Source organism: Helianthus annuus, chromosome 1 (genome assembly GCF_002127325.2).
Source record: "Helianthus annuus cultivar XRQ/B chromosome 1, HanXRQr2.0-SUNRISE, whole genome shotgun sequence".
In the NCBI taxonomy this organism is placed as follows: Eukaryota; Viridiplantae; Streptophyta; class Magnoliopsida; order Asterales; family Asteraceae; genus Helianthus; species Helianthus annuus.
In genome coordinates, this window is record NC_035433.2 from 2,036,223 (window position 1) to 2,053,300 (window position 17,078).

The 17,078-nt window shown below is 34.2% G+C and overlaps 1 protein-coding gene across 1 annotated transcript; it reads left to right on the top strand.

Moving 5' to 3' along the window:
- Positions 1-544: 544 nt before the first annotated feature.
- On the top strand, positions 545-14,375 carry LOC110942277 (nicotinamide adenine dinucleotide transporter 1, chloroplastic). Its single transcript, XM_022184018.2, has 9 exons — positions 545-883; positions 7,375-7,470; positions 9,171-9,277; positions 11,461-11,506; positions 11,640-11,749; positions 13,033-13,127; positions 13,238-13,326; positions 13,410-13,504; positions 13,994-14,375. Exons 1-9 carry the CDS (start codon positions 814-816, stop codon positions 14,234-14,236), a joined length of 951 nt encoding a protein of 316 aa, XP_022039710.1. The 5' UTR covers positions 545-813; the 3' UTR covers positions 14,237-14,375.
- The last annotated feature ends 2,703 nt before the right edge of the window (positions 14,376-17,078 follow it).

Genomic DNA, 17,078 nt, shown 5'->3' on the forward strand with positions numbered 1-17,078 from the left:
TTAGGCAGTAAGTGACCGCCTAGGCGCCGATTAATCGGCCGCCTAGGCCGATTTCTGCAACCATGAAAATAACTAGTGAACTATCACCTGCGCTTCGTGGCGGGGTTCAAAACGTGAATAAAAATAAGCAAATCGCAACCAATCATTCTACGTGACGATAAAAAAATCATGTCATGGCGTTACATTTGAAACTCACAGAAAAGTTCAGCACTCGTTATAACCATAAAAACCACGATATAACCCAATAGAACAAGTCGGTTTTTAGATCAAAATAGGTTTAGCTTCAGTCAAAGAAAGTCAAACTTATGTTTTGCTAAACCAATCCAGCTTAAAACCTATTTGGTCTTAACCGGTTCTCTGTTCTCAATACAACTACACAATGTTTAAAAATCCGGTTCTTATACCGTACTAGATTAGATTCAGAAACAATTTAACCGAGCGTATTGGATGGTTCGGTTTTAAACCAATTTTTTTCTCCACCTCTAAACCAAACTCATTGATTTGAATCTCCAACCGGCCCAATTAACATTTCAACTTGTCCATTTGCAATTGGGCCCCACTCCAAAACACCAACCACCAGCATCCATCCATCCATCTCTCTTTCGTTCATGGCGTTTTCCTTATCCTCTCCTTCTTGATTGCATCGCGATCATCGATCCCCACTCACCTCTTCTTCTCCTTCTTCATACAAACCCTAATAATAAATAACCTCTGCACAAATCACAATATTTTTCACTATTATGCGACCTTCGTCATCCACAACTGTCTTCTTCACAGAGGACTCATTCAATTCACCAATTCAATCGTTCTTCAATGGCCACCGATGCGTGCGCTCCCACTCCGTTTCCGATTCTCTGTAATGCCGCTGCTGGTGCTTCCGCTGGTTTGTTTTCCTATTTCTACGTTTTGATCTTTTTTGTTAAGTAATTTGATAGAAGGCTAGGGTTTCGGATTGTGTTATTGTTTTTGATTATTGAATTGTGTGTGTAGTGTTGGATCAGTTCTGTTTATACATAAAGGAAAACGTATGAATCATACCTGTCAATGCAGACAGTGCAGAGGAGAATCCAGTGAGAGAGTTCGACATGCCTGTCATCTTGATTCGGTTCCTCCTTAGGGTGCTAACTGATGATGGTGACTTAGAAACCGAAAAGGGTATCGGTTTAGGAGAGGAGGTTTAGTGATGATGTTATGGCTTATGGGGTGTGAATTGTGAAACTGAGTAACCCTTAAACCTCCACCTTATTCTCCTTATATAAGCACCCAGGAGGAAACCTAATTAGTTACTAAGGGTAATATGGTCCATCAACAATTACCAACTAATTAAATAATAGGTTCTAATATATTTTGATCTCTATAATGTAAATGATTAAGATGGCTATAGATTAAATATTAAACATAATAATATTTAATCTTACATTCTCCCACTTAGCCGAGTAATCATTTACTATGAGTATTAGATAAGCCTGATCAGGAGTTAACACTCATTTTAGCCTTAAACAAGTACTATAGCAGAAAAATACAGCCGTTGAATCATTATACGACTCAGGACCCCCATTAATCATACTACAGCCTTAATTTAAAACCTAATCATCATGATCAAAATACGCGTAAGCCCTTTGTTTGATTTGTAACTTTTATTTGTCTATATGCCATTATACCGGTTGAACATATTCTAACAGACATACAAAATCAAACTTGAGGAAAATTAACTAATACTTAGTCATTCATAGTACGATATGCGGTTGCGCATGGCCATTAATTAATACCCGTCTATGAGCTCTCTTAATAAGACTTATGGGTAATAGCCCTTCAGTTATAGGATCCTTAAGCATATCATGAATGTATTCGATACAAAACTTAGTTTCCTCAATTCGTTCATAAACGAATAATTAATTGCGTATCGAAACTTAATGCAGCACCTCTTGAACTGTTACTGTTCAAGGAGTTATGGTAGCTGACTTTATCACACTAATTCTTCAAAACATTATATGGAGTTAATAAACTTATGAGTCCACTGATTAAATTTCAACAACATTTAGTGACCATGTTATGTCATTATAACTTAGGTTGTTAATATCAGTGCATTATGACTCCTCCATGAAATAGGTTTTGTCTGCTGACATAAAGATATACCCGAAACTGCATTTTTATAATCTTTGAATATCTCAAAGTTAGAGTAATAAACCGGTTTTAATTCTCACTTCTTCTTTAAATTGTAGTCTCTCGTTTCTTTTAAAGATATTGTAATACTCCATTAGATGCTACACATTAATCTAGACATATCTAGTGTGTTGCAATATGAGTAATATCTAAACGAGTATAGACTTAAACTTACATAAGGCTTCTAATTAATGAAGCGTAAATAAATAATCTCATTTATCCTATTATCCTCTAAAGGAGAGCAATATTGATTGTTACATATGTAAGGACCCATTTAATGTTAAACTTATGGAACGAAACTAATATCCCATTGGGTCTATCTCAGTATGTTATGATATCAATCACGTAAGAGATATCTCTGAGTTTTATTATATCAAAGTTTGTGTTAACAATGCTTTGACTTATGTAACATATGCTTGTCAAAGAATGTCATCTATATAGACAAGTTTATTTTAGTTGCTCCCACTCATCTTGAGGTAGGTACATTAATCCACTTGATTCTTGATGAAAATAATTACGTTAGCTTTTCATCACATTATGATGTTTGCATTAACCCATACATGGATATTATTGGCTTACAAATAAAGTGTTCTTTAACCTTCAGTTTGAAACTTTAGGTTGTTATCTAATGAACATGTAAATGTGTCAGCCATTTATTAGGGAAAATCGTTTTAATGTTTATCTAATGTAGCTTAAAACTATTATAAGCTACTAGAACAGTAATGATCCTCAAAGAAATCTTTTGTTAGATATGCTATAAAGAGTCTTTAATAACTTATCTCTTCCTGAGTACAACCTTTGACAATCAATCATGCTTTTGAGTGTCTTAACGCTTATATTAGGATTTGGTTTAGTCATGAACACTCTTAGGTAACTTAATCAAATCCCAAACGTTATAAGAACACACAAAATCAGTTTTACTAGAAAACTGTTTTATTCCATTCAAATGATTGATTTACACTAATGGCTTAATTTGAAGAGATAGGATCAGTAAGCATTTCCAAAATCCATTTCAACTTCAATTAGGGAGGTTATGTAATCATCAAAGTTAGTAGGCTTTTAAACCTAGATGACCTCCTGAGTTGATTATTGGGTTCATTAGAAGTTTCAATTTTATGAATTAGCTCTTGGTTAGGTTGCTATCATTTTCATTCTAAGTTTGTAAGAGTTGGTGCAGTATAGTGTACAAGAGGTGTAATCGGAGTTAAATTTGGAGTGAATTTAATGACACTCTTCCCCCCGCCTCTTGTATTCCTTGCAAGTCATAATAAGGACTTTGACTGCTCCCACTAACCTTAGAAATCTTTTAGGAACTCAGCATGCGTAGGGTCAATACTTAACGACCAACAAATTCTAATAGAGAAACAAGTTAATGACGTTAGTCGTTGTGATTTCTCTTGTTGAGGATTACGTTAGTTTAGGTAAGAAATCTAAGTGCGCCCACAATTAAGCAACAATGAAACTTTTGTAAGAGTAGCATTAGATTTAAGGAGATAAGGTTTGATTGAACAGTGTCGTGATGGAGCGATGTCTTGTACAAGAGGTGGAAATTTAAAATTTTCAATCCCCCATCTCTTGCAACTATTGCAAGTTATTATTAAGACACTTAATGCTCCCACTAATCTTTAATATCTCTAGAATGCTACAAGAGAAGTTTCAATGAGCTACGTGACGTGGGAACCTATCACATATACGTTAGACTTTATTTGATTTCTTTAATGTCCAGATATCATAAGAAACTTTAAGGACATATTTAATAGAAATCTTATAAAGTATATGTATGAATAAATTTCTTCTAAGACCGTGGGCCATATGTGACAAAATTTAGATACAAGTTGATAGTCTGTTAAATGATAAATGAATTATGTCTGAATATTCCATTTGGAATAAGCTCCACGAATGTCAATGAATGACTTATGATGGACCCATATTTATTCCTTAAGCCAAGTAATATTTAGGGCTGTAACGTCATGATTTAGAATCACTGAAAATGAGATTAGGTAAAAAAATCATCCTCATTAACCATGTTATGATTTCTCATGAATTTTGGTTCTAATGGATGAAATTTATAAGTCTCATTTTCCTTTTGTCAAATTCTCATTTGCATGATGACAAAGTTGTGAAAAAGTAAGGTATCATCTAGTTTCATCACAGTAATGTTTCTATCCAGATATTTAGAACAAATAAGATGAGAATTTAAGATAAGTGTGACTTTATGTTGACTATGCAAACCTCACAACCTTCATAACATTGCTTAATTATGATACTATATTCTGATTAATCAGAATATATAAGGTATCGAAAAGCGTTGTTGGAAGAGTCTTCATTATGGTTCTTATAGTCTTGACATTTAATTTTGTCACTAACTCTCATGTTAGTTATTTGTCGAGTTCTGGTAAGGAAACGTATGGAACTAGAGTCAACTAATCATGTGTTAATTGGAATATTAAAATTATCAGACTTAAATATCATTAGTAAGTTACTATCTAATCAATTTATCCAACTGCTCTTTAGAATAATGGATAGTCTCGTTGCTTATGCCTAGTCTAATGACATAATTATGCAGTGAGATTTTCCCTTGAAGAACCTTAACGTTGAGATTAGCACTTGTAATTTGTCTATGGACTTTAGAACAATCCTCTCTTAAGGTTTTAGTGGTTTTAAGGTGAATAACATCTTATTTTCCAGTTTCAAACATTTATTTTCTATGTACATATGTTGCTTATCAACACACTCGTTATACTTTGGTACTTTTGAGTGTTATAGCTGATTTATAATGCATCAAATTGTACAAATGAAAACTTAGTATGTAATGTACTGGAAAATGTACTTATTTCCATGCGTAAGCCCTTAACTTTATGGGTCATGGTATTGTACATTATAATATATTCACATATACCACTTAACCATATAATTTATAATTAGTCAAATGAAGACATGCACCTTAGGAGTTCTTGTAATTATTCCACAATTATAGATTAGTCTTAGGAAAAAATTAATCTGGAATAACTTTAGTGATAGCAATTATATTAGATAGTTCTTGATTATCATAAGAGACATCATGTTCGATTTATCCTAATCATCATGCTCTACTTTTCTTCTGTAGTGCCTTATCAGAAGAGAGCAATAAGGATCATCGTGTCTTAAGAGATAATCAAGGATTTAATTTAAGAGCTAATTCTTATAGAAACTTTAAGTAAAGCAAAACATTTTAGGCTTAGGAATTGGAGTGGATGAGATATAGATTTATAGAAGAAAATTATAGTGAGTAAAAATTATGGGTACTAAGAATAAGGCAGACAAAATGATCACAAAAATTAATTGAGGATCATTATGTGAAGAGGTTGTGATATGTCTATTACTAACATCAAAATAATAGACTACTTAAAGTTCTACTTAAACGAAGACAAAACAGCTTTGGCCAGAAGTGTAATCATTTAAGCATATGTGCAAAGTGGTTGTAACAAATCAGCTTTGGCCAGAAATTGAGACAAACACTTTAGTTATGCACTTGTTGAGTATGCCATCTATGAATGAATTAAATCAGCTTTGGCCAGAAATTAAGACATTCATGCTTATGATGCACACACAACATAGCTTTCGTAATACCTGGATGATAAGTAGATGCATCAAGTCAGCTTTGGGCAGAAATGATGCATCAGAAGCTCATTCAAGTAAAGCCATTTTGGTTTTGTAAAACATTATTTGATCCTCATTAATTAACTAAATAATTACAAAAACCAATAATTTAATAGCAAACCACCCGTTAGCGCGGATCGAACTCCGCGGTGAGTTCGCTGGGGGGTGCGGGGGACAGCGTGCCCCCGCCCGGGGTTCGGGGCGGAGCCCCGAAAATTTTTTTTTTTTTTTTTTTTTCCTTAGTTCACATTTAAACAGCTTAAAATAATGAGATTTCGAGTCGCAACCACGATTTCGACTAATGACGTTATGGTTGCGAGTCGCAACTACTGTTTCGACTAGTCACGTTATGGTTGCGAGTCGCAACCTCATGGTTGCGAGTGATGACGTTATGGTTGCGAGTAGCAACCTCATGGTTGCGAGTCATGACGTTATGGTTGCGAGTAGCAACCTCATGGTCTCGACTAATGACGTTATGGTTGCGAGTAGCAACCTCATGGTTGCGAGTAGCAACCTCATGGTTGCGAGTAGCAACCTCATGGTTGCGAGTAGCAACCTCGTGGTCTCGAGTAGCAACCTTATGGTTGCGAGTAGCAACCTCATGTTCTCGAAACTTCCTGTTACAGCTGTTAATTGTGATGACATAACTGAAAATTCGAAATCTAAGGGATTAAGAGATATTCTTTCCTGTTTTAAGCTGATCTAATTTTGTCAACATATTTCGAAAATAATAACTGTTTATCTAATAACAGTTTCGAATAAAATTAAAAGATAAAATTAGATCAAACATGGAAAAACACCCATTAATCCTAAATCATTCCAAATCATAACAGAATTTTTCGAATTTTCACATGAACATGATGAACCCTAATCATAAAAAATAAAATTCTGGAACCCGAAACCTGAATTTTAATAATTTTACTAAACAGATTTCGGCTAAAATCGTAATCCAGTTAATTCGGTAAACAAAACAATTAATCTTTTCATCGAAAATCAGGGATCTCGAGTCGCAACATGATGAACTCGAAATCGGCTGTTATGTTTTTAAAGGTTTCAAAATTCCGTTTTCCAAGTTTCAATCCCAGAATTATGGATACGAAAACAGAACTGACTAATCAACATATGCTCTGATACCACATGTTGGATCAGTTCTGTTTATACATAAAGGAAAACGTATGAATCATACCTGTCAATGCAGACAGTGCAGAGGAGAATCCAGTGAGAGAGTTCGACATGCCTGTCATCTTGATTCGGTTCCTCCTTAGGGTGCTAACTGATGATGGTGACTTAGAAACCGAAAAGGGTATCGGTTTAGGAGAGGAGGTTTAGTGATGATGTTATGGCTTATGGGGTGTGAATTGTGAAACTGAGTAACCCTTAAACCTCCACCTTATTCTCCTTATATAAGCACCCAGGAGGAAACCTAATTAGTTACTAAGGGTAATATGGTCCATCAACAATTACCAACTAATTAAATAATAGGTTCTAATATATTTTGATCTCTATAATGTAAATGATTAAGATGGCTATAGATTAAATATTAAACATAATAATATTTAATCTTACATGTAGGAGTTATTGCTGCTACGTTTGTGTGTCCTTTAGATGTGATCAAAACTAGGTTTCAGGTTCATGGTCTTCCGCAGCTTAATGGTGGAACTATTAGAGGTATGTTGACTTTGTTTGGGAATATTAGGGTTTGAGATTGTGATAGTTTTCTAAATTCAGTATGTTGTTACATATTTTTGGAGACTGTTGGTTGAAAAGTGTATAAAGTTTGGTATATGTCTATTTTGATATTCGAACATGGTTGTTAGCGGCGAATAGCGGCAAATAGCGATAAGGTACCTATATGCTGCATAACGATAAATAGTGGGCGGCTATTTTAGAAATAGCGATACACTAGAATTTTCTTTTTAAATTTTTATATATATTATATCAAAGGGTGGGCTTCGACTACAAAGTCTATTTTTCCTACAAAGTGTACAAAGTCATAAAACACCACAATTTCAGCCATAAAACACATTCAAAACCCACAAATAACATGTTGAAGATCACTAAAACACAATATCCAAACCCCAACAGTTCATAAAAAGCTTCAAACTGTGTTTAAAAAAGCGCGCTTAAAGCGAGCGTGAAGCGCTGGAAAAAACGCTTTTTTGGGTCTGAAGCGTTACATTACGTGAAGCGATGTGAAGCGAGCTTTAAGCGGCGAAGCGATGAAGTTGTGAAGCGACGCTCCAACCAATCAGATCACCATTTGGGCCATTTTTTAAGCCCAACAGTCTTTACAAGGTACATATCGACCTTATATCGACGATATAGCGACTTCCTATGTGAAATCCGGCGACAAATTCCGGCGACGGAGTTGCTTTCAGCTGGAAACCAGGAAGAAGGGGGAAGAAGAAGAAGAGAGATGCTGAGAGCGGCTGCGTATCTGTCTTTTAGGCTTTTAGGGTTTTTATAAGTTAAGGTTTTTAAACATTTAACCCCTCTATCTTTCATTAGTTTACATTCAGTCCCTGAAACTTCTAACTTTTTACTTAAAAAGTGTAAAGATAGTTTGTCTATTTAAACATTTAACCCCCTCTATCTTCAGTAGTTTACATTTGGTCCTTAAACTTTTTAATTTATGCATAAAAGTACAAAATTAACATTATAAAATACATATATATAATATGGATAGCTATTTTTTATACATATATATAAAATTAACATTATATATAATTATATATAATATGGAGTGCTTCGTATACGTGAAGCTCTCGCTTCGCGCTTGAAGCTTCGCTTAAAGCTTTTGGAACCAAAACGCTTCGGAGCGCTTCGCGCTTTTTTAAACCAAGGCTTCAAACACACCATCGTAGAACTATGAATATAAAACACAACATGATAATCAACATAAAACACACTAATGTTAGTCATTCGATAATCAAAGCCTTATCATCCGAAACACAACATAAAACCCACAAATATGGCATTTTAGTAATCTTCACTTTGTTAGCTGTGTCTTTTGAGTGTGTTTTATGGTTGACATTAGAGTGTTTTATGACTTTTTACACTTTGTAGGAAAAATAGACTTTGTAGCGAACTCCCACCCTTATATCAAAAATACCCTAGTATATATGCTATTTTAAATGTATATTTAACAAAAACCGAAAATCCAGCTGTTTTATAGCTATATTTAAATGCTATTTATATAAAAAAACAAAAAGTAAAAAATAGTCGCTATTATCGCTATCTATCGCTACAACCCTAATAGCGAGCCTAGACCTATACGCTACGTGGCACACTATATTGACAACTATGTATTAGAATTGTGGTTAAGTTTCTGATTTTGTTGGTTTCTTCTTTTGGAATTTTTGGATCAGGTAGTTTGATAGTAGGTAGTCTAGAACAGATTTTTCGCAAGGAAGGGACGCGTGGGTTGTACCGTGGGCTTTCGCCCACTATTCTTGCTTTGCTTCCAAATTGGGCGGTGAGTTGTGCTTTTTGTTTCTTAAAGTGCTTTAATAATCTTGATTCTTTTAGGGCTTGTTCTTTTTTTTGGTTAGCATGTTCTTTCTTTTAGATAGGGACATAGGGTTATAACCTAGTTTTTTTGTTACATATGCTTCCCTGTGTAACAGAAAGGTCTTATAATATAGTTCAAGAACGATTTGTTAGCTGTTTCTTATTCTTATTAAGTTCCTTCATTCTTATGTATTAATGAATTTTACATTTTCTTCATGGTTAATACTTAAATTTCCATCTTTGATAAAATATGAAGTTTGTGAATAGCTGGATTGTTCTTTCAAAATTAAAAGTAGCTTTCTTTGTGATCATGTAAAATGCTAATGCATAGTTGCATACATGTCCTGACCTGTTAGCGATTTTCTTTATATATTACTTCTATGATTTTTAGCCATTTTCTTGATATATTACTTCTATGATTTTTAGGCTGTACATACTACAAATAGCTTTTTCTAGGTTGTACATATAGCGGTAGGTGTGTGTGCATGGATCGGTTTGGGTCGGTTTTGGCCTAAAACCATAACCATAACCAGTATGTCGGTTAATGGATAACCATAGTCACATAAATCGCTCAGAGTCCTGTGAATTCCGTATTGGTTCGTTTTGTACCAAAATGAAATTCGTTTTGTACCAAATCGCTGCTGGTACTCGACTTCAATATAATGGTATTTTACAATTGATCCGATGATGGTGGGTTCTGTGATTTGGACCGTTTATCAAGGCTATCCGCTACACTATAATACGCGACTGGTACGTTCTGATCAAATCATAATTGACGTCTAAAATAGGGATAGGGCACTGTTATAGGAAAGTTTGTTATTTGTGGAATGAATCGTCGACCGGATTGGGCTAGGATATGGCGGGAATCAACATGCGGGAATTCGACGTGTAGATTAGGATTTTAAAACTTTATGTTTATGTTTTTCTATTTGCTAATATGAATATTGGATTTTGATCATTTGGATTTATGAAATTAGTAATTTTTGTTTAATTTGTGTTTACCGAACCGGTCGGAATGGTACACCGTACCGAATCGTACGGGATCGTACCGAAATGAACTTACCCCCCTCCGAACCGAATTCGTCCCAACTAGCGAATTGCGAACCCGAACCGGAGCATACCGCGAGTTAGGTGACTATGACCATAACCATAACCGATCGGTTATGGCGGTTATGGTTAATCGGTTTTGATGGTTATAGCGGGTCGGTTGTGGGTGGTTAACCGTGTATTTAGCCTAGCTTAAAATATGTTAATTTTTTAACATGGAATAAATTGTTATTGCATATTTGTATATGTTAGTATATTACATAGTATTAAAAATACATATAATCTATAATATTAACACTGAATATTCAAATAAAGTGATGTGATATATTTCATAAATTCAAATAAACATTCACCCAAAACTGCAAAACAATATAAAATAATCCGTAAACACTAAAAATCTTTAATAAAAAACATCAAATATTAAAAAAACCCGGTGAAAAGTCCTAAATCCTACAAAGGTTTATTACATGTTGGTTCGGTTCGGTTCGGTTATGGTCGGTATGGAAACATTGATAACCATAACCGAGCCGCTACATTCGGTTTTCAAAAAACCATTAACCGACCCACCGGTTTTTTATTTGGTTCGGTTTTTCGGTTCGGTTTTATCGGTTAATTCGGTTATGGTTCGGTTAATTCGGTTTTTTGCACACCCCTACATATAGGTTATATATATCGAATCGTGTATAGAGGTTTAACTTTCTAAATTTTGGGTGTTTAAGGATTAACATTAGTACATTATAGTAAACATCACCTACAATAAATATATAAATATAATTTTAATACCCTATCAGTCTATCGCCTCGCCTACGTGATGCGTGCGCCTCGGCTCAGGGTACCATATCGCCTTGGTGCGCTTCGCACTTTATAAAACCAAGCTATACACTTAGCTATCTTTACTGCCAAGTTTTCATGTAAAATAGCTATCTTATTTAGCGACTTCCGTTTTCATAATTAAATTTGAACTTAGCACAGATAAGTTCTAGACTCATGAAGAAAGATCCATAACTATCTTTAAAACCTTTTTAACAGCATCTTGAAATCTATCTGTCTTAACCATGAATGTTGTAACTTCTTTAAAACCAAATATTGTAACTTTTGCAGGTTTATTTTACTATATATGAGCAGCTCAAAGGTCTGCTTGGTTCCGGTTAGTTTCAGATCTTTTACTTCTTTTTTACATTCTTTACAAAATTAAAGAATATGGTGTTTTTATTCATGAACGAGTGAATTTGGGCTCGTTTCAAGTGATTGATGTGGTGTTAGCTATTTTGCATCTTTAGATGGAATTCATGGTCTATCGTTTGGTGCCAATATGTTAGCTGCTTCCGGGGCTGGAGCCGCAACAACCATTGTGACAAATCCTTTGTGGGTTGTGAAGACAAGACTACAAGTATGTTTGTAACTTTGGATTTAGGATCTTGGAATGGGAATGATAAAATGTGTTTGGTTTGATGGTATGCATTTTAATAGAGTAAAATGGCATTTTCGTCCCTGAGGCTTGGCCAGTTTTGCGACTTTCGTCCAAAGGTTTGTTTTTCTGCATCTGGATCTAAAAGGTTTGAAATCTCGCCATTTTCATCCTGCTCGTCAACTTCATCCATATTTCTCTGTTAAGTCAAGGGTATTTCCGTTTTTTTTTGTTAACTTAAAGGGCAATTTTGGTCCTTTTCACTCTATGTAAAAAGACCCCATACCCTTGAAAAATACTAAATTGCCCTTTAAGTTAACAAAAGGAGTAAATTGCCATTTTAGTCCATGAGGTTCGACCAAAATTGCCACTTTAGTCCAAATAGTTTTTTTCTTGCCATTTTGATCCAAATTGTTTTGTTTTCTGCCATTTTAGTCCCCGACTTCTGTCATTTTTTGCCATTTTCATCGACCACCACCACCACCTCCCACCACCACCCTATCACAACCTTCTATCATCGCCACCACCTGCCTGCACCGTCACCACCCACCCAACTACCCCACCACCATCACCATCACCACCCACCATTTCCACCACCACCGACCACTTTTTCGCCACCCACGTCATCAACCAACACCACCGCCATCATCGTAAAACCAAGAACCACCGCCATCATCTTCACTGTAAACCGGCACAACACCATCCCCATACCATCGCACCTGCAGAAAAAGAAAGAAAAATGTGGTTTGACCAAAATTCACCTAAGTTAACTAAATTTTTTTAATGGAGTTAGTGGGTTTGATCAAAATGGCCAAAAATAACAAAAGTCAGGGACTAAAATGGCAGAAAACAAATTATTTGGACTAAAATGGCAAGAAAAAAACTATTTGGACTAAAGTGGCAATTTTGGTCAAACCTCAGGGACTAAAATGGCAATTTACTACTAACAAAAGGGATGGAAATACCCCTGACTTAATCGAGAAAAATAAATGGAGTTAAGTAGCCGGATGAAAATGACAAGATTTCAAACGTTTTGGATTCAGATGCGGAAAAACAAGCCTTTGGACGAAAGTCACAAAACTGGCCAAACCTCAGGGACGAAAATGGCAGTTTACTCATTTTAAAATAAGGAATTATATCCTCAAAAATCGCCAAAGAGTGTAGCTCTAGAAGTTAATCGCCAATCCTATTGGACCTATTCCCACTCCACCGTACTTTGACTGCAAACCAAACACCACCTGAATATTTTGGTTGCTATTGCGCAGACTCAGGGAATGAGGACAGGCATAATGCCATATAAGGGTACATTTTCAGCTTTGAGAAGAATCGCTCATGAAGAGGGTCTTCGTGGCTTATACAGGTTGTTGTCGCTTATCATATACATGAATACGATATTATCATTCCTTTAGTAATATTATGTTCAACCTAAATTTAACGTTTGCATCTTGAAATGCGTCATTCGGTGGACAGTGGTCTAGTACCTGCACTGGTGGGCATTAGTCATGTTGCAATCCAATTTCCCGCTTATGAGAAGATCAAAATGTATTTGGCTAGTAGAGGTAAAATAAAAAATAAAAAATTATTTGAATTCCGTCTTTCCAACACAAACAAAAACATATTCGGTCTTTTTGAATATTTACAGAGGGTACCACACCTGATAAACTTGGTGCTCGTGATGTCGCTGTTGCTTCTTCGGTTTCAAAAATCTTTGCATCCACATTAACGTATCCACACGAGGTATGAATGTATGATGGTAACTATACCACCAATGTTTTGATGATTTTTTTAGAGTAAATTACAAAAATCGTCCTTTATGTATGTCACTTATTGCAAACTGTGTCCTTTATCTTCAATAATTACAGAAAACGTACTCGATGTTTGCAAACTCTTGCAAGTTGTGTCCTTTAGCCCTAACTTAGTTAATTTTTTGTGGTTAAATCTGACCAAATGAGGGTATTTTGGTCATTTTACTCTCATGTGGGGCCCATTTGGTCAGATTTAACCACAAAAATACCCTCATGTGTGGTCCATTTGGTCAGATTTAACCACAAAAATTAACTGAGTTAGGGCTAAAGGACATAACTTGCAAGGGTTTGCAAACATCGAGTACGTTTTCTGTAATTATCGAAGACAAAGGACACAGTTTGTAATAAGTGACATACATAAAGGACGATTTTTGTAATTTACTCTTTTTTTATATATATTAATGCGAGAAAGTATGAACAGGTTGTTAGGTCAAGGCTACAAGAACAAGGGCACCATTCCGAAAAGAGATACGCGGGAATGATGGATTGCATTAAGAAAGTATTTGAAAAAGAAGGGTTTCGTGGGTTCTACCGTGGTTGTGCTACCAATCTATTGAGGACAACCCCGGCTGCAGTTATAACGTTTACCAGCTTTGAAATGATTCACCGGTTTCTCGTCACTTTATTCCCTTCTGACCCGCATCCTCACACATTATCAAGATAATTACATTGGTATTTTTTTAAACATAAACATTTGTATAATTACAGGACTTTTATTCTTGGGTAGTGTATACCAAATTAGTAATCAAAATTCAAATATAAGATTTTTGGATTTGGATGTTAAAACGAGATTTCTTTTATTTTTTTGGTAATCGTAAGAACCTATTACTGGAAAACTCACAGGACCTGCCACCCGCCGATACTTCAGATGGGATTAGGTAAAACGCAACTTGTGTTGGGAAAGTTTGGTTATAGTGTGTTTGAATATAAGTTAATAAAGTGTTGAAGTACTAAAAAGTTGAAAGTAGAAAATAGGGAACAAGGGATCAATTATCAATAGCTTGTGCTGATGAATTTAGAGACAAATAGTACTAAATCTCTTATGATCAAGTAAAACCTCTATAAGGTTTAGGAGGTACTTGACCATGGACCATGGTATATGGACCATATCAACTTGACTATTCTTTTAGCCTTTACATCCTGATGCCACATTACTTGGCTAAAAAAGGTGGCCTTAAAGCTGCAACATTGTTAGCAAATGGTATAATATAAAAAAAACAAAATAAAACAACAATGAGTAAAGTTTATGATGCAACTTTGCACATGCAAAACCATCATGCATAACAATAAAGAGAAGAGAAAACAGGAAGAAGAATGATTGGATATTATTAGTGGTGAGAAGGTGTGATTATATGACACACATCATCATGTTTAGTTTAATCACAACTCACCACACAATACACCATACACCACACACCAAAAAGAAAGAAAAAGAAGTGTGCCTTGCTTTCATTATATCTTTCATCTTTGCCAATTGCCACCCTTGGCTTTGGGCCCTCACTCACCACCACCATTTGCTTCTTTCCCACTTTATTTTATCTTCTCCAAAGAATTACACAACTTTTTAGTCTTATTAATAATCAAAAGAACAATGTTTTATTTTTATTAACTTCTTGGATTCTTGACAATATTGTCACTTTTATTATAAAAAAATAATACTTTACATACACTTGGTAAAACAAACATTAATGAAATAGAACAAGAATATTGTCACATCATAAACAAATTGGTGTCACTAGTACTTTTGATTAGGGCATAACGTAAAAGGTTTGACAAGTTAATGAGTAGGTTAATATGATTAATGTCTAGCCTTTTGATTAGTTAAGTTTGATTATTGGTAATTGGTATTAGCTTTCTATAAGTGACCAAAAGGAAATGCATATTGTTTAACCTATGGCCAACTCAGAAAGGATTGTTATGATTGTGGTAACTACTATGGTTTCAATGCTTTAATAAATCATTAATCTTAATCTTATTGGAAATTACATAATACCTTTTTGTATATTAAAAAAGTCAATATCCATCTAGCTTTTTTATTTACAAACATAATTTTTTCAAGACTTCTTTTGCATGTAATTATTAGCAAAGTAGCATTAGTATATTGTATTGAAAAGCAAGCAATCCATCATAAATCCTCTTATTATATACACACACATATATGTATGTGTGTACATGTATATATATGCAAGAAAGAATTTATCATGAAATAAAGACCAAAAACTGAATAATCTCATTTATATGAGGATATGAGTTTATGATGTCAGTCATCAACCCAAAACAACAAGACATTAATGGGACAAATATATCCTTTTAAAACCACCACACCCACACCTACACCATAGGCCACATCTCAAGTGGTGTTAGGTTAGTTCATATAGCATTAATATTAACTAGGTCTGTTTTCAACAACCATTAGTTGCTTGAAAATGATGTTTTGCCTTCTTTCACTCAAAACCCTAACTAATTCCATTCTCATTTCCTATTAAATCCAAAAATTAAATAAGTATCTTATAGAGTAATACTTTAATACCCTCTTACACCAAGCACTTGAATCCGTATAAGTGACAATCATACACTTATTAAAATTAAATATGTAAATTCAACTCATCCATATATAATATAAACATTGCACATAGTGAAATTTTGTGGTCATTTTTTGGTCATTTAAAAAAAAATGTTTGGAATTTTGGAGGCAAGGGTAGTGTTATGATCAAAGGAGGCAAAAGCTTCATATAATAGCATGAAGATATGGAGAGTAAATAAGAAGCAATGTTGCATGTTATCACATGTAATTAACCACCAACATCAACTTTACTTTTTGTCACTTCACATCAATCTATACTAAAACTTCCATTAATATATATAAAAACAAAACATGAATATTAACCAAAATCTCAACCTTATGTGTAGAATTCTAGCTCATTTTGCGTATCTAATATTTTATTTTCTTATTTAGTTTAGGTTGTTTATTATTAATCTTATTTAAAAAAAAAGATAAAGTTTAAATTTGTTTCACTTTAATAAAAGTCATGAAAAACAGCATGTTATGATAATATATGAGTAACATAGAAGGTGGTCCTAGGATTCCAAGAGCACCCAACCTGGAAAGATAAAAACATATAGGTAATTGATGCTTCTTCCACTTTCACTTTCGGTTTCCATCAAAAAGAAATAAAAATACCATGTAATCCAAAAATAAAATTCAATTTCTGAACTAATATACATGGTGAAATCAAAAAGTTTTTATGCATCAATAATATAGTTTCTAATTAATATATATTAATTTATTATACATATATAGAGAGTTAGTTAGTTAGTTATACCATATAGCTAAAAAAAATTATCTCTTATTTGAGTACATTATTGTTGTATTACAAAGAATTAAGTGTATTAAAAATCGGTTATTACACACTTGTAAGTTGTTTATTATATATATGCAATTTATTTTTATATATAATTAGATTATTACATATACGTAACTCAATTATTACATATATTTCACTCGG